The sequence below is a fragment of the Strongylocentrotus purpuratus genome, unplaced genomic scaffold (genome assembly GCF_000002235.5).
Source record: "Strongylocentrotus purpuratus isolate Spur 01 unplaced genomic scaffold, Spur_5.0 spur5_scaffold_11, whole genome shotgun sequence".
In the NCBI taxonomy this organism is placed as follows: Eukaryota; Metazoa; Echinodermata; class Echinoidea; order Camarodonta; family Strongylocentrotidae; genus Strongylocentrotus; species Strongylocentrotus purpuratus.
Genome location: NW_022145596.1, coordinates 6,181,732 through 6,206,443, shown reverse-complemented (window position 1 = coordinate 6,206,443; position 24,712 = coordinate 6,181,732). Strand labels below are relative to the sequence as shown.

Genomic DNA, 24,712 nt, shown 5'->3' with positions numbered 1-24,712 from the left:
GTTGTGTTAATGAAATCAGTGCTCCAATTTCCAGACAAATGCCATTCCATAAATTGTTTAGTACATCACCCTACATGTTTTCCATCTTTGATATTTGGTCAATTTAAGGTTCTATAACCTCCTTTTTTCCCTTCTTTTTTAAAACTCTGTATTAGGTTGTTAAGCTCAGAGTTTTGTACATCTCCCGCATCCATGCTGAATGCCAAAGTACCAGTATGGTTTAGAGATTTATTTTTGTTTCCATAGCGACACCACTCAAGCTGAAATACAGATTATCATTTTTCATTTATTTGCATTTATACATAAACCCTGTATTCATCTACTTTGTATAGATGGCAAAAAGGGAATAAGCATAGATGTAAATGCTGTGCAGTTGAGAATGTGTAATTATGGTTTTTACCATTTTTCATCGTTTTTCATGGAATTCTTGGTGAAATGACCTCTCGTAAAAGTCCAGACTTGCTGGTCTGAATGTCACCCTGACCCGCTCATCTAGCGGTAGCACTGAAGGGTTCCCTCTGGGAAGGTAGCAAGGATTAGAGCAAGGGTTGATGGATATCCGACTAATCCAACTCACCAAGTAGCAGGAAATGAAATAGAAGATGGTTTATTTGTGAAGGATATGGAAACATTAGGTCTGTCCTCATCAGCCCGAGTTGGCCAAATAGCTTGCTATTTTGTGATCCAGGAAATTAGCGGAAGTTACAAATCATGTCTCTATCATCTCGAAACTCGAGTTCGAGAAATTTGCTCATTGTTCATGCATAGTGCGAGTCTTTGGACTGGTGAAGAACGACCATAAATAGAGTATATTTGACTATTTGGCCATCTAGAGCTGATGAAGACAGGCCTAATAGTTTTTGTTACTTACCACTTTTGCTTGTACTGCAAGGTACTGTGAAGACTGCACTTATTGAATTCATTGATATAGTAGTAAGTTCATACATGGTTCTATGCAAAATGTTGAATGTTTCCTCTTTATCTTTGCAGGTGTGAACTACTTGTTTTCTAGGTGAGGATAAACTCAAGTGGAACATTATCATTGGTAAAAATAGCTATAAAGACATTTTTGAAGGAGCAGTAGGAGAGGTGGGATATTGAGTCCCGTACTTGAGCTTTAAAAGTGAAAAAGCTCAGCACCCCTATGGCTGCACGGGGCTCCGTTCTGGCCTACTCAGTTCAACCTGTACCCCAGGAGTATTATCCCCAGCAACCGTTGCAACAGTTGCAGCAACAACATCATCATCAGCCACAGCAACATCAGCCACCCTATCAACAACAACAACACCCTCCACCACCACCACCAGAGGGCAACAGGAAAAGCTTGCATCACAGGCAGCGTCGCCAGCGGCAACCGCATCATCAGCAGCAACAGCAGCCACAGCGTCATCAGCAGGCCCGTTCGTCATGTAGCAGCTCCTCACAAGAGGAAGATCAATCGCAACAGGTCAGTACTATCAATCTATCAGGTCTTACTAGAAAAGATAAATTCCCTGAGTATTATCTGATGGGTGTCTCCACTAATTCCTCATCACCTAGGATATTTCTTGTGAAGTATTGTCTCTGAAATTTTTTGTGTAGGGAAACCATAAAAGTACTCTCAGACCCAAATTTGTGTTTTATATGTACTTTATACCCATCTAGTCTCCCATCTAGAGTCAATCACCTAATCTTAGATCTTATGTATGACATGTTTTATATTTCTAACTATCTGTCTTGTAGATTGTTAGTTAAATGCTTAAAATAATCTCCAAAAAAAATCACAACAAATGCATCGACTCCAAATAGCAAGAGATATCTGATATTGTTATTTGACTTATGTAGCAGAAAATTCAATAAAACCATTATGTCCACAATTTTCTTTACTTTGATAATCTTTGAAGGGATACGGTGTGAGAAACGGAGGCTATAGCTCCAACGAGACATTGCGGATGAGTGAGGTACCTATCTCTCCAATGAGTGAGGACGGGAAGGAAGCATTCCCTAATCAACAGCAGGAGGTACATCCCAAGGAAGAGAGTCTGTGCCACCCCGCTGTCAGAATGGAACCTCCCATTGCAGAACATATTGCTGAAGAAAGGCCCTATTATGATGGTATGTATATTCCCTCCCTAGATTTATAAAAAAAAGATCAGAAAGAGGAGAGAGATATGGTGGGGATGAGGGAGAGAAAGGGAGAGAGAGAGAGAAAAAAAGAGAGAGTGGCGTTGTTGTTTTTTTTTGGGGGGGGGCATAACACAGATTTTTTAAAAATATATTTGTACTTCAAAAAAAAAATTGGGGGAAAAAGGATATCAATTAAAGAAAAGCTTGTAATCTATTTTTAGTTGTCAAACACTTTATACGCAAGATTGAAAAATTGGGCATCAGAAATGCTTTAGATAAAAAGTACTTTACTTCAAATAAAGAAGAAAGAAGATTCTGTGTGATATCAAACGTGATGAGTGATATTAATGACATGGTATGGAATGCAAGAGAGACGGAGGGAGTGTAGAGAGATATGGAAAAAGAATACAATTCCCAAACAAATAAAGAAATCCCAATTACTGAGTATATCATGTTATCATTTTGTTTACAAAGGCAAGGATGAATCATACAACAATCTATTCTTCCTGACACGGCGATAAAAACACAAAAACTGGTAGAAATAGATATGAAGCTGATGATTTGGGTGCCTAATCGGAGACCATTGCTAATTGATTAGAGACCTATCTTGTATTTGTCTTGATTATTAATCACCTTGCTGCAAGTTAACGAATGGATGACAAGGATTAATGACCTCAATGCTCAGCAAATATTGAACTGTTGTAGAGTAGTTGTCCTGTCTTGGCAAAGATGTGACCTACAATTATATGTAATTTATCTGTTCCAATTCCTCCTGATAACGTGGAATATTCGCTCTCTGTACAGAGTTATCTTCAACTTCTTCAACACTTTGCAGTCTTGTGTAGTAGCTATTCACTCTCCTTTTTTGTTTCTTTTCAGTTACCTTAATTTTAAAAAAGAGTACAAAAAAATTTGCTTTTTAACAAATTAATTGTAAGAAATCTGATAACTTTATTATTGATTTTAGGTGCTTACAATTTGATTTTCTTCTCAAGAAGTTATTTTATTTTCCTTTATTTTGTGTTATATGAAAAGACTTCTTTAATATGCATGCTCTGTGGTTAGGGTGAATGGTAAACTGAATACCAATCAGCACTCGATCAATCACAAGAATCAGTGCAGACAAATGAATATCAAAGATAATTAAAGTTCTCTTATTAGTTCTCGCTGCATCATATCTACACTGTACACCTGACCAAAGTGATAATCGGGGTAAAATCAATGTTGAGATGATGAAAACATTTTCATCTCTATCGACCGCTATCGGGCTACCACAATCACAAGCAAATATTATATCATGTTTGAGCATTCGTCAGGTGATGTGCATACTAATGGCTTGATCGACAGCCACAAAGTGAGAGAAGGATCCAGAAACGGAGGGAAAATGAGGAGGAGAAAAATCAAATCATTGATGATTCATTAACCAGTCCCGGAGACAAAGAGCATGTTTAATTAAGAATATTGACTTGGAGTAGAGGTTGGTTTGTTCCTCTCGTGTAGTGATTGGATCGCAATGATTGACAGATAAAAGTGATGATTCTGGGAGTCCGAAATCATCCTGTTTTTCTTAATTTCTCCCCCTTCTTCACTATTTCTGACATGATGTACAAAAAAATGTGTAGATTCATCAAAATAATTTATTTATTCAACGTTTCTTCCTGAAGAATAAACACACATTAGATTATTGTACGGAATGACAACTTTAATTGCAACAATTTTTTAATATTCTTGGTCACCTAAATGTAATTTAAAATCATTGTTTCTTGTAGGCCTGTACGAAGAGAAATACATTGAAAAGATTGGACTTGTCGCAAGTTGATGTATCCTGATAAAAAAATTGTCATTAAACCATTTCTTGATAAGGACAAACTATTTTGAAGCTTATACGTATGGCTGTATGACTACTTATGCAATATTATTTTAAGAATTCAGAAATGTATGCTTCCTGTTGACAAATGTCTTTGTTGCAGATTATTGAAGAACTATGAGAAATCTGTCTCATGCAAACATTGTCATACATCCTGAATACCATAGAATACCATCAAGCAAAATGAAACTACATTCTCAAGTAGGAATAGACTCAATGATGTGAGGAATATGTTTATGTGGTTTTCATCTACTGGTAATCAATATGCATATTGTTCCTGGTATTTTCAAAAGTAAACTTCCATGGAAGAATGAACTCATCAACAAATGGGATAGGGCAGTGGGAAAGACCATGTCCATGGATTCCAAAACAAACAGAAGCGATAATTTATCAGGCGTGATGAGTTAATTGAGTCAGACGTCTAATTATACAAGAGATAATTGATTCCCTTGAAAAGAAGGATCTTTTGTATTTATTCAGTTAGCTCGCGGGGGTTGCTGTACTATGTCAATCATGTTAGACACTGGGAGAAATTAGCGAAACAACAATCATCAGCCCGAGTAAATATTTTACAGTGGTGTAAATAGAGAGAGAAGATTACATGCTAATTGTTGTTGGGCAGTGGTGGAAGGCAGAAGAGAATTGGAAGATGGACAGGAAGCCAGAGAACGGGAATGAGAGAGACGGAGGCAAAGAGAGAGATAAGGAGGGGGGGGGAGACAGAGATACGAAAGAATAGAAGTGAGAGAAGCCAAGGAATTTGAATATCAAGAAAAATTGAGAAAGACAGAGAGAGAGAGAGAGAGAGAGAGAGAGAGAGAAGGGGAGATGAACATTCAATGCTCTTCTGTATGATTGTTTATACTTGTATAAAAACAGAACGTTAGAAGAAAGAGAAAACAAATGTGAGAAAGATACCATAAAAATGGACAAATAGGATTATAGTACAATGGCTCTAAAATAGAGGGAAAATCAGATAGTGCTAAAGATGAATGTGAATGAAATATATGGACAAATAGGATGGACAAGAGAGTGAGAAAGAGAGGAGGAAAGAAGGATGGAGAGATGAAGAGAGTGGGAGAGTGAGAGAGAAAGAGAGAGAAAGAGAGAGAGAGAGAGGAAGGAAGAGAGAGAGAGAGAGAGAGCATGAATACAGAAGTCTCAAGCATTCTAAAGGCAATGAAAATAGAATTGTGAAGACATGCGTTGACAGATGGAGAGAGTTTGATGGACAGGTATGGTGTGTTCTGTGAGAAGATTGTAAGAAGTGGAGATTTGTGTTATTATTACCGAGATGTCAGGACAGAAATGGTGAGATGAAGAGATGCTCGACGTGGACTTCATTGCATGTCTAACATTTCTACTATTTGTTCGTCTTGGAAAGTGTCTCCATGGTGACATAAAGTGAAATGAACTGAAAATGAAATAAAACATAAATGTGCAACACATGCAATAAAAGAAAAAGGTAAAAGGAGGGGTGGTTTCTTCATAACTACAGTACATTTTAATTTGAATAGCTGAAGAAATAGATGGGGAAAGAAAAGAGTAGAGTACAGAGTGAGGAAGGGAGAGAAATAGATGAGAGAGAGAGAGAGAGAGAGAGAGATGTAGAGAAAGGCAGACGGACAAGAAAAGGGGAATCACAAACAGAGGTAGGGGAGGAGGAGGGGAATATTTCATTTTCAAAGCAAATTGTGGTTTAAGCCAATGCTGAGGAATTGAAAATGTATTTTTTTTAAAGGAAATGCTACATGTAAGTACATGACGTGGAAAAGAGATGGTATCAAAAGGAAGAAAGAAATTTGCTGAGGTTTTTTAAGATTGTAGATAAATTGCTTGAAGACACTTGAGGGGACATACAATATGGACTATGGTACTCAGTAAATTAAAGTTTAACAGGAAGAGAATGAGATTATGGTTAAAGGAGCAAAATATAAAGCAAAGCAAAACATGAAGCAATTAGCCAGCTATCTGTTGGAGGTCCTCCAAATAGATACCGATGTTTGCATTATGCATACAATATTGATGGAAGTTTTGTTAATGATTTAGCTGTCTGTTGTTTATTTATCTGGCCTGACGCCCCTATCAGGTGCTAGGATCTGGGGTATCTTTGCACAACTGCAGGGGCTTAGCCCCCCTCTTCCTTCTTCATGTTAGTTAAGCATAATCCTGAGAACATACATACACCAGATTACTGATTGACCAACCCTGATGTGGAAACACAAAAGAAAATACCAGCAGTATCTTGCCTTTCTTTGTCCAGGATTCACCTGATTCTAATCCTAACTTCCAATGTGATGTTGTTGTGATATGTATCTTTGTGTGTTTGTTTAGGTTCTCTCTTTCTCAGTGCAGTGCCATGGGGTAGCCTTTATTGTGCTTTAATTAGCGAGGTGGTCGTAACTTTGTTCACAGTTCCAGTTGGCCTATTGTTCGGATGACTTGTTCTAGCTGCTTGTCTGTGTGTAGTGACTCTTCATTCATAGTCCAGTTCTTGTGTAAACATTGCACTTTGGTTACCTGAAACGCCTGTAACACCAGGTGGAGTTCATTTTATTACAGTGTTTTGAGTCAAGAGAAGAGCAAGGAAACATTCATTCATGTTCCTGCTACGTGTGTTTCTCACGCTACGTCACAGTGTCTTCTCCTAAATCTTGCCTTGCGTAGTTTATGGTTGAATGAGAAATAGTTGCTCTTTGTTTGTAACAATTGGAGTTTGACTTGTTCATGCAGAGTCATGTCACAATAAGGATGGAACATTTATTTATATCCTCGCTGGTATCTCAAGCTTTTCAAGGAGTTTGTGAAGGAAAATGAACAACCTTCAATTGGCTATTACTACTTGGGAATGATACATGTATGTCAATAGTTTCTGCCCACCGTTCCACAGAAACAGTGCATTGATATAATTTGCTTGGATAATTTTTGCCATTGGATGATTAGACTTCTGAAGGAACAAATGAGTCTGAAGGAATTATATATGGAACATATTTGCATTTTCAATTAGACGAGCATTGTGAGTGACTTGTTGTAGGTGTTGTGAATCGTTTACAATGGAAGTACATAGAACAATTACCCCGGGGGAATTGCAAGGTGGCTCTCTCATGCGAAAGCCCTATTATCGTCTTCGAGATGGACAACCAGAGATGGCTGGGTGGATTGTGTTTGAGAAAGGTACATTCATGTCATCATTTCTTACTTTCATAAAGCTGTTTGTCAGAGTCAATTATTTCTACCTTCCATTTGAATTGCACAAGAATATTTTTAATTTATTGAATAAACATACCTTTTTTCTATTAATCTATTGGAAGCCTACTCTCTCTCTCTCACTGAAGAAGAATTCAACTTCCCATACTTTTATTTATAGTGAGCACATACATGTAGCATCACCAGAGCATACTTCTCTCAAATATTTTAAGGATGATTGTAAATGAATTGCATCCAAATTTTCCAAAGAAGGAGAGAAGAAAGCATTATTTTCTGTGAAATTGCATATTTTTAGATTGAAGATGTCAGGTAATCATCCCAGTGATCCTTCGTGATACAGTCCAGTCCCCCACACAGTGACTCATCAGAGGGTCTATCTCGCACTCTGGTTGTGCCCGTAATCCTCTCCGTCTTACATTCTCATATCGCCCTCGGCAATGCCAAATACTGCCATCTCATACTTGTCAAAAACATGATGCGAGATTACGGTTGGGGAGAAAAGTTGCCTGTTTGGGGTGTTTATACAAGGTGAAATCCCCATAATGGGTGCACTTTAGATTGGGAGGAGTCAGAAGTTACATGGTACAAATCAAGATCTGATGTTTTAACCCCCTGGCATCCCTCCACCTCCGATGCGTGCACTCGTGTTTGGATTATTTTGCCACCAGAAATCCAACGTGGAGATGCAGGCTACTTTGAAATACCAGACTAAATCTGGCAATTCGTTTTGAAACTTGAATAAACTAATATCTAATTTGATAAAACAGAATAGAAAGAATATGTTTCACGTCCATAAATGAACTCTCAAGATTTGACGTTTAACCCCCTGGCATCTCTCCACTTCCAATGCATTCACTCTGGTTTGGACTATTTTGCTACCAGAAAACCGACATGTAGTTTAATGCTACTGTGAAATACCAGACTAAATTTGGCAATTCATTTTGAAATTAGAAGACATAAAACTAAGATCTAATTTGATAAAAAGGAATGATAAAAATATCTTTCACATCTATAAATGAACTCTGCTTGTTCTGAATTGATATTGGACCTACTCTATATTTTGGGGAAAAACATGTTTTTGAAAAAAAATTAGTCATTCTTTATTATTCATTTGCAAGTTGCAAAAGTTGCCAAACCACTGGATGTATTTATGAAAATTTGTTATATCAACACCCAAACTGAGATGAATACAACACATTTATTTCAAAGTAAAACTTTTGAATACAAAAGAATAATACGGTAGACCATATTGTGGTTAATCTTATATTTGTCTATGAATGCATTGGCTACAATACATTTATGTAGAACAAGATAAAGAATAGCTGATATTTTTACAACATGAAGGAGAGACGGAGCTCATGAATTTAAGAGAATGGGCTGGGTTCGATATTGTTTCCATGTGTTCTGGCTGCACCATTAAGTGGGATGTCAGGCACGCTTGAATTCTATTCTTTTCAACATGCCCACGAGAGCATGAACTATGAAATGGGCCGTCATCACAGAGAATTGGCAACACAAATATCACTGCTGCCTCATGGACAAAATAAAACCGCTGTATTGTCAGTACAATAGTATCTAAAGTGGACAATACTCTGTGATTTCTACTTGTGGTTATGTGTCAAAAGGGAAGATAATAAAGCGTTATTCTTTATGGACTTGGAGTATTGTCTGTAATGCTGTCAATTTTGATTTATTTGTCCATAATTAATGGTATGACTTTTGGAAAAATGTAAATAAATATAGTTACACTATACCTTGAATTGTGTAGTTCTTCTGTAGAGCTGTATAATTTGTACATGCAATGTTTATTGCTGACAGGAATATGAAATTCTACCAGATTTGCTTTAGAATTAAGGGGAAAATTGAAAATGCTCATAAATCAAAACTAACTACTTCTATGAAGTCAAATTCTTATTTTTGAAATGGTTAACCCCAAACTACTATTGCTTATGTATCTGGAGAAATGGAATAAAATGACCTCCACAACTGCCATTTTTTGACATGTAGCAGTCTAGTGGTCTTGTTGATATATAGCCGTTGGCATCACACCTCCGATAGCCCCAGACAGGTGTTTGGTGCGATGGTAGGGCCGATGACAAAAGAGAATAGTTGTGAAATGTTTTAAAAACAAGTTTTGGAATCCTACAGAAGCTACATGGATTTGGGATGTTGGATTGTTATTTTCTATCAGGTGGTATCAGTTGAAAGCAATGGGGATAAAAGATTTTGGTGTGGGATGGTGGCTTTCTTGACTATTTTTGCAAGGGTTCAATAACTTGAAACAAATAACATGTAGCCCTCATGGATCTCTCTTATGTTTCATCTTTATTTCTTCTATGTTCTTTCCCATCTTCTTTGTAAATTTCTTTCTCTTTCCCTCTGAGGCTCAACAGCTGATTTGTTTTTGTGTACTGTAACCACTTTGCTCTTGTTCCCAGAAAATTTATATCAATTTCATTTGTCTTCTCATGTTTTCATTATCTCATCTATCACTGCTATTAAGTGGGCCCTGCATTTAGCCAAATAGTTCATAAATTTGAACATTTGAGAGAACATGGCATATACAGTAAGGATACAGCAATGTGCAAGTTAATTATTACAATTTTTGTTATCACCCTTACAAACAGAGTGGGCCTCATTATTTTATTTAGATTATACATCTAGATACCCAACACCGATCTACATTGTTAGCACACTCCACAGACACCCAACCATGGTCCTCTCTTTATTCCACATGATCCTCCAAGTTTATTTAGCTTTTCCTAATGAACTTGGCTCTCTAAGGCCTGTTTTATCCGGCCTAAATGCAGAGGTATATCGTTTTACAGGATAGACGTCCATTACCCTGAAGTGTAAGCTACCATGAACCCCCTCTTGCGTCTTCCGTTCTGCTGAAAGGTCTCAGATCCGTACGATATACAGATATTGTTTATATGCTGTTCATACCCAGAACACTTTACATCCATTAGCAAATGGATGGAGATTCCTCTGTCAGCCATTCCATTTCATTGTTCTTGTGTAATTCTTCTCATGATGGTATATTATACAAGCGATTTCCGATTTTTGTTTGGTTTGGTCGATTAACTCTTACTTTGCCCAATTTACTCCAAGGGCATGTCATAGATGTGATTCATTCATTAATCAGAATACAAATAGCAATGATTTGTTCTGTATAGCAACGTTATATCTGCCAAATTAAGCCCTTTCAAACTTTTTGATAGGTATAGGAAGACAATGGACCAATATAATCATTTGGGAGTAATTGGCGAAATGAAAGACCTTCTGTATGAAGATGTTGTAAGGAAGAACTTGGATATTCCACCAGATGTTTACATTTCCTAATGATGCTGTGAGACTTGATAGGTTATGATATAGTGAGATCAATATTTAAGATAGTTATAAACTTGTCTCTTGTGATAATCTTGAGCATAGATTTGACTGACTGACCACAATTGGAGCAATTATTTTGGGAGATTGAAATATATCTATCTGATGGACTTACTACCTTATAACACCCACTCTATGTTTCTTCTTCCTCTTGATCTAATGAGGTTGAATGCCATATTGAATCCTCCCTCCTCGCTCACCAGCGAGGGAGCACTCTACCCGTTAGATCCGCCAAATCCCCGGTCCCATCTGACGTGAGTTAGGACCTGATCTCGAGCCAAGCTGCCCGCTAAAGCTCTAACAACAAACCCTGTCGTCGCGGCGACAGCGGCTTCCACCCCCACCAACTTCCTCTAGAGTCTGTCTCAGATCAAGTGTCAGACGGGAGATTGTTCAAATTTCAAGAATATTTTGTAGAAATTGGGTGTTTTCATTTCTCTCCTGTTGACTTTCTGTATTATCAGCCATCCTCATGGTAAGGGATTTGTAAAATGGATAAAGCAAGATTCGTCTCTAATTGTTCCTTCTTTTGAATGTAGTTTTAAAGAAACTGTGACCTTTTTAGGAAAGATTCTTCTCACCTCTTCCCCTGCCTTCATCCTTTTGTACGTGAATGCTGTGTTATCTCTGTTATTCTTGTTGAAGACTTCATATTTGTGTGTGAGAGCTTTAGTTATATAGCGTTAATTTTATAAGTACAACAAGTCATAAATATTTATAACTAGTTGACAATTAGTACATATTCTTAAAATAAAACTTTTTAAATTTTTTATTTACAAAGGTTTTTTTGTTAAAGGTCAAAATACATGGAATACAATTATAAGCTTTTACAGAGGAGATATAACGAATGATAAATGTAACATATTCTCCCCCTCTCTCTCTCTTTTTCTCAGGTAAAGAAAGGCCTTCGGATCTGAAATGTCCCTCAGTCTCAGATAACTTTGACTCCACCCTCGGAAGTATGGAAGGGTCCATCAACGTTAGTACCTCTACAAGAGGCGACATGAACCATGATCAACTACTACAAGAAGTCGATCACTATTTACATGTAAGTAGTAAAATCTAGTTAAATGAACAAATGTTTACATGTATATTTTGATGATCTTTTCTTTTTTGCTCAATGTAGCCTCATGAATATTGAAAATATTTCTGCTTAATTAATAGGGCCTTCACTATGAACATGACTGACAAAGAAAGCGGACAAAATATACAGTTCCTCAGGTAGACAAAGGAACATCCCTTCACTGCTATTATGTAAAAAGTGAATATGCATGTGATACACATTTTTACATAATAGCAGTGAAGGGATGTTCCTTTGTCTACCTAGGGAACTGTATATTTTGTCCGCTTTCTTTGTCAGTCATGTTCATAGTGCTTGTCAATCATAGTTTTATCCTGGCTTTAGCTGGGCTACCATGATGAGGCACTTACAAGCAAGGAATTTATTCCTTCTAGGAACCCATTTACTTCACTTGGAATCCTTACGTAGAGAGTGGCAATTGTAAATTAATGTTCAAGTAGTTGCAGTCAATGAATATTTTATGCTATAAAAAAAATGTGCTCAAAATCTTGATTTCTTGTTATTCTTTGGCTCATTTTTTCCTCATTATTTTTCTCTCATTTCACTCTCATTAAAAGAGGGAATTTAGGAAAAATTTATACCAATCCATCTTGAGCTTTTCCCTTCAAAGAAAAAGAATGACTATATCTTGTGATTAATCATCGCTTGTGCATGATCCTCAGGAGTACTGAGTCTGCAAGAATTTTTTGTGAGATACATATGAAAAGATAATCATTATCCATCACAAGCCTTATCCGTCTCTCACACTGCTTCAGTCACGAGGTTCTTCTGACTTGTAACTAGAGGCTCTGAATGTGGATTCTAATCCTTGCCTTCCAAGTTCCATCAAAATATTTAGAGCAGATTGGTTCTTTAAAGGCACTGGCATCGATTTGTAACTCCAAAAAATCATAGTTGATCTATAGTTTCTCCTGGCTAGAGTATATATAATATTTCTTTAAGAATACATAGTATAAAATCTTTGTAGATAGCGAAGTGTGAATGTTCATTCACCACCAAATAGATTGATAATATCCTCCGTCTTATTAATTTGGTCAAAACTGAGTGGGGAAAGGCTGTTGCTGTGTCTAATTCAAACAAACCATTCAATGCAATGAAAGGCTTATGTAAACCCTTTTGAAAATCATGTCAAATAGTGTCATAAGAAACATTTCAAGTTGGTTCAGTTGGTATACAGGTACATTAATAAAAAATATGCTCTTTTGGGGGTAAATTATGCATCTTAGATTAAAAGGAACTTGATTATAAGGTAGAATATATCAAATATCTTATTTTAAAATGCTTTGTGATGAGTGAGAATCTCCATGTGAGCTGAAAGTTCTAACCAATGCCAATGCCTTTAAATGTAATCCCTATTCAAACACGTTCTAACTGTGATTTAAAGCTCATCACCGACTTTCCAAGAAATTCATGAATACTAATGATTTGATGGAAGCAAATGAATAATGATTGGGTCCATCTTGTGTTGCTGCATGTATTTGCCTGAAAAGAAGAATATCAGACATTTTATACATGTTCAATCATCACAATCCAGATTGCAATTACACACAAAATTATAGATAGCCATAAAAATATTAAGTATTTGTTTGAGATCACACTTTTTACCAATATTTTCTTTTTCTGATTATGCTATCGTTACAAAGACAGTATGAAAAGCAGTGTTTGGATTATCAATCATTTTTATTTCTATGTTTCCACTCCACAGAAACAGAGTTTAGATGGCCATTCTACAGGCAGTCGCAGCACAAGGTCCAGTTTGACAATGACAGAAAATGAGTTGGACCATGATATGTCATTACATAATCATGAAGATCAACAAGGTAGGTGCAATATATCTTTGATGATGATGATGATGATGATGATGATGATGATGATGATGATGGCTTCTTGTAATACGCTACCTGCCTCTGCTGGGCGCTCATGAACATTTGACATCTTTTAGAAATGGCATTTATGTCTTATATTTTGTGTTTTATTCAAACGGCTGAACATCCAAAGCCAGTCTATATGGTATATCTGCATCCAACTTTCATTTAGGTTTCTTTAATTGTTTTGTTTCATTTCAAGCAGTGTTATATATTACTTTTTTTACTTTTTTGTACGATTCATGTAATGACCAATACTTGCACTATCACACATTTTAACTGTAAATCTGACCCTAAGCAGTTTGTATCTTCTTTGTAATCACTATGAAATCATTGAATCTAGAGACATTTCTTTCATTTCCTACCCCCTCCAGGTGCAATAAGACTGGACCGTTTATCCAGCATGCCAGGCTACCCTCCTATTGGCCTCTCCACCTACCCCCACCTACAAAATGGAGCATTCCAAGGCATACCAGCCAATCAGATGCGAGGAGCTAGTCTTCCAACCAATGGGGTGCCTTACCCTCCCCATGGTATTGTTTATCATCAGCTACAACCCACCATTGAGGATGAAGAAGAAACTACCTTCATGGGTTCATTACCACAGTCATATAGTACTGGAACTGGCATTTATAGCTCAATAAAAGGTAAATTTCCTCAGCCATTACCCTTCTAAATAAAATGAAGAATTTTCCATTGTAAAGATGTTTTTTTTTCTTCAAAGTGACAGGTGGTGTTGGAAAACACCATGAATTGGGTGGAAATATTTCTTGATGCATCTAGTTGGCCTAAAACCTCATTGATGCTAACTTCTTCTGTTAGGTTGGAAAGTTTTCATGCTTTTTTGTTGTTTAACAAACCAGTCAGAAAGTACATCATGGCCACCAAATATATTTTTTAGATGAAGAAATTTTGACAAACATTGAGCAAACAGCAAGACATTTCAAATATAGGATAAATAAATTAAAAAATCATTAAAAATAAATTGTTGTCTGTACAGACATGTGACCCCCTTCATGCAAGATGACCCAAATTTTATTAAATCATTCTCCAGAAAATCAGTACAACTCGATAGGGGACCCCAACTCTCTGCGGCACTCCATGTCCAACACCGCCTGCCAGACGTTACCCGGAACCAGCGGGATGTACCTGCAGCCACGGACCGGTAACATCATCCATGCTGTACCCCTGATGACTACCTGTGATCTTCAGACGTTACATACAACCAGCAGCCTGGCCACCAACAGTGGTACCCTCAATGAACTCAACAATGCCAGGCATAGACAGGAGAGGTAAGATGGTCGGCGGTGGTGGTGGTGGTGAATAATGGTGGTGGTGGTGGTGGTGGTGGTGGTGGTGAATGATGGTGGTGGTGGTGGTGGTGGTGATGGTATTGGCTATGAAGGCGATAGTGTTCATTGGTGAGGTTAGTGATGATGATATTGGTTATGAAGGCGATAGTGTTCATTATAGTTATTGGTTGCAATGCTTATTAGGATGATGATGATAAGAAAGAGATTTATGAGAATGGGATGATAAGGAGGATATTGGTAGCCATCATAGTTCTGGGGAAGGAGACCTTCGATGAGTAATTGCTGTTGTTTAGTGACAATGGTGTAAAAGATAAGGAGAATATATTTATGCTCCATTTTCAAGATGTGAAGTCACATACAGAATGGTAAAACAAACATTTATACTCATTTCTAATATCAGTTAGCAGATGAAGTGAAGGGTAATGAAATAACAGGAAAGAAGAAACTTAAGCTTCATTCTATATCGTACCTCTCTTTTTCTTCCCTATTTTTCTGCAGGTTATTTGAATACCCTTTGAGCATGGGTACAGGAGTCCCCATGCCTGTATACCCAGGTATGAACAATGGTAAAGGGACCAACGAAGCCTCCGAGCTCAAATATCCAACGATGAAGAAGAAGTATGGCTGTAAAAAGGACAACATGTCGTGGCGCTGTTTAGCCGTCATTCTTGTCTTACTCACCATAGCCCTTCTTGCCCTTGTCGCATATTTTGCAGGTACGTGTTAGTCATTGTTCCTCTGATTTACTGTTGGTAATAGCTAAGATGCTATAAAAAGGAAGGTGCTAGGCTTTTCAGCTATTGTCTAAACTCATTTTATTTCCACTTTTGTTCCTAATAAAACTAGTATTGTAGGAATATGATATTTGGGATAAATCTGTTACTTTGAACATGTGCATATATTAGGCATATATGCTAATATATTACTTTTTAACCCCCTTGTTCAAGATCGTTCGTATATTCAATAGGGCAATTAGTTCAAAGACCATGTACTTGTACATTTATATTTGTATCAATAATAGCTAAATGAGCCCCATTCCCTTCAAATCTGACATATCGTTATAACCTCTGTGACAGAATTTTGCATTGATTTAAATATATTCACGTTTAGTATATACATATATGTTCCAGCACACATATGAATATATCCTATATGTTCTGTATTCAGATATAATCTTCCTGTATCATCTTCAAATATAATCTTTAATGTTTTTCTTAACCCTTCACCCCTGTGACCTTTGTACCCCAGTGACCCTGAGTAGACCTCTAACTGGCATGCCCAACACAGTCAGTATTGATACCTGGCCAACGTCCTCTGGTAACCTTGGTAACGAGGATAGAACAACAAGAAGACCAAAGAGGCCTATTCCTCCATCCAATGAAATAGGTAAATGTTTGTGCTTTTGGGGAGTGCTGTGAAGTCTGTTAAAAAATGTCTAGTGTAAATATTTAGATATCTTGATAAAGATATTTTTGTGATATATATCTTTGATTATGCTGTTGTAATTAGATTGACATTGGTTCAGTACTGTATAAGTTTACATTTTTACTTACAGATTATTTGCAGATGACAAGGGCACAGATATTTTTGTGAGTTGTTGGTTTTGTGAAACTAAATCCAGGATTTTCAAAATGCAAAATGCTAGCTCATTTTTGCAAGGTGTCTAATTTATGACCGAGTTCATTCAAGAGTTGCATGTAATGCACAAAAGTAATTGGCTTACAATATTCTTAACCAGTCTATTCATTCAATATATCTGTGTGTGTAAAGATGAAGAATTCAGAATTATATTGATTGAGGAAAGGGTAATAATCATTTACCGGTATCTTTCATTCCAGAATTAACGACGACATTGACCACAACCACAACACTCGTCCACAGTCCTGCCATACCTTACACGTTCGGCTCAGCGGCACGGAAGGAAATACCACCAGGTCACTTCTGGACCCTCTTCAGTCCCGTTGATTCCTCCACCTTCATCCAGTTCAACCTGACCCTATCAAGACGGAATGGGTTCGTCATGTACGGCCAGCAGGCGAGGGCGCCCTCCCACAGCTTCTACGACTTCATGCAGGTGCACGTCGGCACAGGCAGACGAGGGAAGCGCAGCGTCGACACAACACTAGATGAAGAGTTGCCTGAACTGACTTACCACGATGTGCTTAGGCTTGGTGGATTGAAGTATGAAGAGAACAAGGCAGAGTCAAGGGTCAAGAGGTCAAATAGTCACCTGATGCATACCTGGTCATTCATGGAGGAGTTAAATGCTGGAGAATGGTATATTGCTGTATTCAATGATGGACCGTATGCTGAGGAAGTCAACCTCGTTACCAGACATAAAAGTAAGCCTCATTTTACAAATTACACCCAGAAATTATTTCTTTCATGAATGAAAATAGTACAAGGTAATTTTAGAATAAATGTGTGCAGTTGTGAAGTATTACATTTCTTTAAGTCCAGGAAACAAAAATTCTTGTAGGGAAAGTCTTTTTATTGCATTTTGTCCATCTTTGCCACTATCCCTCTCTACTGCAGTAGCTTCACATCTCACTCAGATACTAGTCAATGTCACTGCCAAAAGAAAGTACACCATCAATAAATGGAACTACATATTCATGCTTCATTTATTGATAGACAAATATTGCAAAATGTAATTCAAAAGTGGCAATAACCCCAACAAAGTGTGTTAACTCCTCCAATTTTTTTATTTTTTTTTATTTTAGGTGGTTGGAGTTGCCCTGGAGACTGTAGCGGCCATGGTGAATGCCTTAGAGGGCAGTGTTTATGTCAGGAGCAGTATACAGGCGATGATTGCTCACAAGGTAATTCCCCAACCTCTTTTTATCCACAGTTAAATTAATGGATTGTGTATAGCTCCACTGCGAATCTTTGTCATACCAATTTGCTATTGAGATTTGTATTCAGCTCTTAACTGTGGTACAAAACATTAGAGTTGGTTCATTAAATGTGTTTAGGACAAGTGATTTTGGTGGAAAATGTTATTCGGTTATTTTGTCGGTCCTGTTGGTATTTCTTATTTTCTTTATGGTAATTTTGAATGATTTTGCTGCTAGGAAATAAAATCAATAAATCTGTATAACAATTTCTTGCCAATAGGTTTATGTTTGAAGAAAAAGTAGTGTAGGTAATTTCCTTTTTAAGAAGTTTAAAATAATATGAATTTATACATTTGTTACAGGTGTATGTCCCGTGCTCTGTTCTGGCCGTGGTCAGTACGTGCATGGATTCTGTGAGTGCGTGGGAGGCTGGAAGGGACCTGAATGTAGCATCCCATGGGATCAGTGCCTGGTAGCTGACTGCAGTCGTCATGGGGTCTGTCTGGAGGGAGAGTGTGTCTGCAGCAGGGGATTCACAGGGGAGGCATGTCAACAAGGTGAGGTCAAGGGTCAACTTAAAGTAGAGGAACAAAATTGAATACAGAGCAGTGAAATATTGCCTTCCTTAAAAGTACTATACATCCCAATACTAATGTGAACAAGAAACTTTCATGAGTGGTCCAGACTAACCAAAATGTCATATTTCAGACCTAACTTAACTATTTTCTTGCATAAGTCTCTTGCCTTGAAACTGTCAGTTATAATGAATAAAGAATTGTTCGTGTCTGAAAGTTTCTGCTATTTCATTAGAGAAAGTGCTACATTTTACTACTTTATGGACACCCCTACGATTGGAGAAATTTTGAACATGGAATTTTAATAAGTTATAATAAGTCTTATGCAGGCTTTTTTCCCCAACTTTTACTGTCCTGTTTATTCTTTATTCATCAAGACCTGATACATTGTTAGTTATAATTTCTGTTTCCTTCCATCCCTCAGAGGTGCTGGTAGATGACACCCTCCATTGCAGTAATGACACGGACTGCTTCCCCAATGCTCAATGCTTATCTGGAATGTGCCATTGTTTGGAGGGGTGGACAGGCTCAACCTGTGAGGAGGAGGAGTGTATCCTACCTTGCTCACCTCATGGAGAGTGTGTGGACAATGCATGTAACTGCGAAGAAGGCTGGAATGGCAAGCTATGTGGACTTGGTAAGATAAAAACCCTTATTTTAACCCAATGAATTCCAAATTCTCTCACTCCCATAGGCATAATACAGGAACCACTTATTTCCAGTAGGCAATAAGTTAACAACATGATATTTGTAGTAAAATTAGCTCAGATGGGCAATATCTAGCTGAAATCATAGACAAATCCAGTTGATAAAACTCTACATGGAGATTATCACTCGACCATCTATATAATGAAATTTGATCTCATAGAAAACTATAATCATAACAGGAAATAGAAGAAAGAATGCTAATGATTTGGGGTTAAAAGTTATTTTGTTACACATTATAGGATAGAGGACTAACATTGATTGAAGGTATTTATTGATTAACTACTTTTCTCACAGTCAGAAGACTAAATTGTTATGGTAACAGATTGCAAAAGAAATTGTTTGATCAGGATTTTATGTTATTAGGTTGTTTTGACTATCACTATTCAATTCAATTCAATTTATTTCGCAATTTACAAAGGTCATATACATGTACGGGGCTTTCCATGAAGGTTGCGAAAACTTGTAAAGTTGGAACGCCCATTACAGAAATACAAAATATGATAAGCACACAACAATAAATTATGTAAAATAAGCAAAGTTCAGACACTTAAACTATGTTGTTGTTTTTTACAGAGGGATGTCCGTTTGGATGCAGTGGTCATGGTACATGTGAGCTAATCAACTCTACCTGGAGCTGTGTATGTGAGGGGCTCTACCATGGACCAGGATGTAGCATCGGCACGGAAACGGACTGCACGGATGAGGTAGATAATGATGGAGGTAAGATAATCAAACTCTTCTTTTTTTAAATTAATGCGAAAATTTATGATTACAGTGGTAAGTGGTGGGTGATATGATGAGAATGATGATGATAACGATGATGATGGTGATGTTGATGATGAGATGAAATTATGGTTGAGAAGATGATGATGTTGGTGTTGATCACGTTATGCTGGTGATGATGTTGATGACAAAGATGGAAACAATGGAGACAGCGATGGACGTAATATTTATGATCACGTTTTACACCTGTCATCTATCATAGTAATTAAATGAATGGTATTTCTTTCATAATATGGGGTGTACTTGGAGAAATTTCATCCATGTTTAACTTTGATCCCCACTTCTGTTCCATTTCAGATTCCCTGATTGACTGTGAAGATCCCGACTGCTGCCTCAGTGCATCCATCTGCATTGGTGATGCCCTCTGTGAAGCGCCCCCTGACCCCATAGAGGTCATCCGCTCGTCCAATCAGTTTTCAGCCTTAACTCCATCTATCCTCTTCTACGATCGGGTCAAGTTTCTCATTGAGCCAAACAGCATCCATCGCAGTCCACCACAGATCTTGTTCAGTAATGACAGGTAAGGACTGGTAACACAATGCAAAGAGAGTTGGTCGACCCAAGAATAGGAAAGTCTTTCCCTTTACTATATCTAGGGGGGGGGGGGGGTGGAACATTTTTACTTCTGATTTTGACACAGGAGTTGATAGCTTAATGATAACTCTGGTCCTGAAATTAAACAGCTTATATACATAATTGTTTACACTATAATTGGATTTAATTTAAAAAGTCTGACTCATATATCCATATTTTTGTGATGCATGTTTGAGTGCTTGTTACAAATCTAAAATTCTCATCTTTGGCCTAAATAATTTTGAGTCAAAAGTAGCAGAAACATACATTCTTAGTCATACAAAGTTATATTATAGCTTCTAGTTTACTAATATTTATTTATCTTGATGGCCTTCAATGTTTACATGGAAAATATATTATTTCTTAGCAATAGTACTTTTATTGTAATGTTAGTAATACATATATATTCTGATGTATTGTTTGCTTTTATGCAGTGTGGTCTCTGTCGTGAGAGGTAAAGTCCTGTCACACAAGGGGTCACCAGTCGTAGGGGTCAGAGTTCAAGTGGACAACCGACCTTTCATGGGCTTCACCTACACCAGAGAAGATGGAATGTAAGTGTGCCTCTGAGATCATTCATTGTATAATGTCTATTCTTTGTTTATGCATTTGCAAGAATGATTTATAGATTTTTAAATGTATCATAGAGCTTGCAAATGTGGCATTGAAGATTTACTTTTCTCTTTTCAGGAGATGATTTTTGTCTGTGATAGGAGCTAATTGAACAGAATATATATACTAAACCAGAATCATGCTGAGAGTTAGATAAGATAGTGACATAATCTCTTTTTAGTAAATTAAGACAATGTTCTGTCATTCGGCATTCAGCATTTGCTTTGAAAACCTTACAATAAACTACAGTGGAATGAAGCATGATGGAGTGATGATGCAATTGTCTTCTTCTTATATTCCTAGGTTTGACATGATGGTGGTAGGAGGCGGCTCCATCTCGCTCTCCTTCGCCCGTCATCCCTTCATCACCGCCCACATCCCTACCTACATCCCTTACAACAACATCGTCCTCATGGAGAACATCAACCTGGAACTCCTTCCGGGTCGTCGCAGCATTTCCTACTCTGTCCCCGAGACGATCCAATGCGTGGGCAGTGCTTACATCAAGCCGGAGTTCTCACTCCTACCCCAGGCAGTGATGGATAGTTGTGGCTCACAGAGCATCCAGGGCGCAGTACTAGACCAAAGGGTAGGTAGCAGATGATGTTTGGAGAGTCATTGAATACTTGAGTGTTGAGTCGTGCCATTTGTCAAGGGCTGACAACTGTTGAGGAGGTTGCCAAGAACAAAGAAATAAAGTTAAATGTGTTGATAGCTTTTTATTTTGTATTTACACATTAAAGTAGTAATTAAAGTAGTATATGGAAGATCATTGAACAATAATTTTAAGAGTTATGAGAAGTGATCAGAAAAGGTCTAATTGAAAGCCTGTCTAGATCTACTTGTTGGTCTGTATGAATTCAAAGACCCAAGAACAAATTCTTTGTCCATCCGCATGTTTAGTTTAAAGAGCATCTCAACAATTCCTCATTCCTGTTCATAGAACTATGCTTATTCCAAGTTATATTTTTGGTAATGATTAAAGAAATGGTCACTGATCATCTTGTATTTTGATGACCTGCAGGCTATGCATGAGCAAATAGAAATCCCTGGAACCAGAGCTACCCTGGACTACTACAGCCAGCAAGCAGCGGCCAACAGCCTCCCGTCCACCTTCAGCGCCCGACTGACCGGTCACTTCATTCCACGTAACCTCAAGCTTGTCCATGCAGTGGTCTCTCTGGCTGGACGACGGTTCCACAATGTCCTGGAGCCAGAGCCACTCCTGAACTATACCTTCAGCTGGGACAAACTCAATGCCTATGGGCAGCCTGTGTATGGGGATGAGGAAGCAGTGGGTAAGGATTCTTTAGTTCTTTTGTGCCGAGCTGAACAATCCGTTTGCATCATGAATCTTTTGTTTAAAGGGGGAAGTTGACTTTAATTTGGTAAAGAAGTTTACCTATGAATATTAATCATACCAGGATACAAAAATTGAGAGAAGGGCCCTCATCAATATTCTTAGATTGATATCTGTGTCAACAAATTTCTAATTTACAAAAATGTAATATGGGGAGGTGTGATAGCCTTGACAAATTCTGTGAGCTTTAAAAGAAATGCTGTTGTTCTTGACATTGCATTTAATGCATTCTGATCATGAATCATAACGATTATTATCAAGCAAATTACTATAATCAAGAATGAATACATGTTTCACTATCGGTCATTTGCCTTGATCTGCGTTGTCATTTCAGTTGCCATTGGTTATGAGTACCACACCTGCACAGAGATCATCTGGTCCCGTCAATCTACCACTCTGCCTGGATACGACTGGAGCACAACATCACTGGCTGGTTGGAATCTACCTATGCATCATACATACAATCCCCAGAAAGGTAGGTAGACTATCAAAGACATTAAGGAGTCTTGAGAATCATTAAGATCATACCAATCTTCCCATCTTAAATGTTTGTGATGCTGTGAAAAAAGAGAGGTTTCCACAACTTCAATATGATGTTGGATCGATTACGACTTTGAAGATTCATGACGCTTTTCCTTTATCCCTAATTAGATTATCCAAAAACTTTCCTTGATCTGTTTCTCACAAGTTAATTCTTTGGGAATTATTTGAGAAGCCTCTGGATATGTCACATATAGTTCATTTTCATTTTATTTCAAAAATTAAATAAAGTTGTAATTACTTTCAAAGAACAATCATTACAGTGCTCACTGAAGAACTTCATGATGTCATTGCTGATGTTTGTATACCTTCTGGGCATGAGATCTTATATCTAATAGGATTGCACCAGTTTTTATAGATTACACTGTCACCTAGTGTGTTAAGTCTCTGTGTATGTATGCATCAAGTCTCTATTCATAATACAGTCAAACCTGTCTATAGCGACCGCCCAAGGGAAACACAAAAAGTGGCCTTTGAAGACAGGTGATCTTTGTAGACAGGTTCCTTTAGTACATATTTCAACGAGAAAACCATTTTCAAGGAAAACAAAAAATTTGGTCTTTGTAAACAGGTGGTCTTTGTAGACAGGTGGTCACTAAGCAGGTTTGACTGTATAAATATTCTCTCTCTCTCTCTTCCTCATCCAGCCATCCTTCAGCTTGGAGACGGTTGCCAGGTGAAGTACTCCCAGCATCGTCCCATCATCCAGACCATCGTTGGTAACGGGCGCCCTCGCAATGCAGACTGTAATCAGTGCGAGGGCAAGGCTAAGGGTGCAAGGATACTGGCCCCAATGGCTGTGGCTAGTAGCCCCGATGGCGGCTACTATGTCGGAGATGGAGATTTCATTAGACGAGTCGGACCGGAAGGAAACATCACTAATGTTCTTCATCTTGGGTTAGTATTAATGAATGAAGTTGATATGGCACTTCCTGTCAGCTTGTTATTGTAGCATGTTTGTGTCTAACCTTCGAAAGACATTTTTCAGTGTCTCACCACTTAATATTCAATCTAAAGAAACAAACTAAAGCAAGCAAAAATCATGAAAAATATTTGAAATGAATTTGCTGTACAAAAATTCCCTTGTAATATGAATACAATAACTTTAAAGATCTCCCCTGTCAATCTTATAGTTCAGAGAGCTCAACTCTTGTATATCATGCAATTTACCCATGATGCCTCTTTCCTAAAATGTATCTTTAAAAATATTGTAAAAAGTTAATTTGTCGTCTATTTTTCAACCTTTGTGGATTACCATGAAGAACAGAAGGAACATTTAAAGACCGTCTGTAGTAGTTTGGCTAGGAGGGATTAGACCACCCAGGGTAGTCACTAACAGGTGATTATCTCATCAACTCAGCTTTCAATTAACATATGAAAAATAGGATCATGGGGGACCAATGGTCACCGATTCTGCATTTTTTTTATATATAGAGGGATCAAGTAGCTACAAGTAGTACAGTGGGGCTTTAACATCTTTCTTTGATTGATTTTTACAGGTATATGCCAACGTACAAGTACTACTTAGCAGTGAGTCCTCTAGATGGTAAAGTCTACCTCTCAGACTCTCAGATGAGACAAGTCTTGAGGCTCAGAGACCACAAAGATGTCCCAGACATCAACAACAATGTGGTAGTGGTTGCTGGTACAGGTGAGGCGTGTCCACCCGTCGATGGTAGGGAGTGTGGCAACAATGGAGAGGCAACCCAGGCCAGGCTGATTGCACCAAAAGGTAGGTGTTTAAATTGGCCATCCAACACAGAACAGAGAACATCGATAGTCTTGTATCAAGGACTATCAAGGACAGTTTTATTGTTTAATTGTCCAGATTTTCCAAATCATTGGAAGATCTGTAAGTTACCAGCTGCAAATAGTTATTTTGAAACTCCTAGACTGTG

At 37.7% G+C, this 24,712-nt stretch overlaps 1 protein-coding gene across 2 annotated transcripts in view; it reads left to right on the top strand.

The window, feature by feature from the left end:
* LOC105439982 (teneurin-3-like) overlaps positions 1 to 24,712 on the top strand; it is a 52,401-nt gene that overhangs the window by 16,375 nt on the left and 11,314 nt on the right. The window contains exons 3-22 of one of the 2 annotated variants that reach the window (XM_030980475.1): positions 991 to 1,447; positions 1,884 to 2,094; positions 11,461 to 11,615; positions 13,354 to 13,468; positions 13,888 to 14,160; positions 14,568 to 14,805; positions 15,325 to 15,542; positions 16,075 to 16,212; positions 16,665 to 17,168; positions 17,550 to 17,648; positions 18,026 to 18,220; positions 18,663 to 18,875; positions 19,520 to 19,666; positions 20,027 to 20,249; positions 20,737 to 20,856; positions 21,218 to 21,503; positions 21,939 to 22,212; positions 22,609 to 22,749; positions 23,462 to 23,711; positions 24,314 to 24,546. In XM_030980475.1, coding sequence (XP_030836335.1) covers positions 1,145 to 1,447; positions 1,884 to 2,094; positions 11,461 to 11,615; positions 13,354 to 13,468; positions 13,888 to 14,160; positions 14,568 to 14,805; positions 15,325 to 15,542; positions 16,075 to 16,212; positions 16,665 to 17,168; positions 17,550 to 17,648; positions 18,026 to 18,220; positions 18,663 to 18,875; positions 19,520 to 19,666; positions 20,027 to 20,249; positions 20,737 to 20,856; positions 21,218 to 21,503; positions 21,939 to 22,212; positions 22,609 to 22,749; positions 23,462 to 23,711; positions 24,314 to 24,546 — 4,336 coding nt within the window. In that variant the 5' untranslated portion in view covers positions 991 to 1,144. Of the gene's footprint in view, positions 1 to 990; positions 1,448 to 1,883; positions 2,095 to 6,315; positions 7,148 to 11,460; positions 11,616 to 13,353; positions 13,469 to 13,887; positions 14,161 to 14,567; positions 14,806 to 15,324; positions 15,543 to 16,074; positions 16,213 to 16,664; positions 17,169 to 17,549; positions 17,649 to 18,025; positions 18,221 to 18,662; positions 18,876 to 19,519; positions 19,667 to 20,026; positions 20,250 to 20,736; positions 20,857 to 21,217; positions 21,504 to 21,938; positions 22,213 to 22,608; positions 22,750 to 23,461; positions 23,712 to 24,313; positions 24,547 to 24,712 lie in introns of those variants that run through there. The other variant, XM_030980476.1, reaches the window with a different exon arrangement.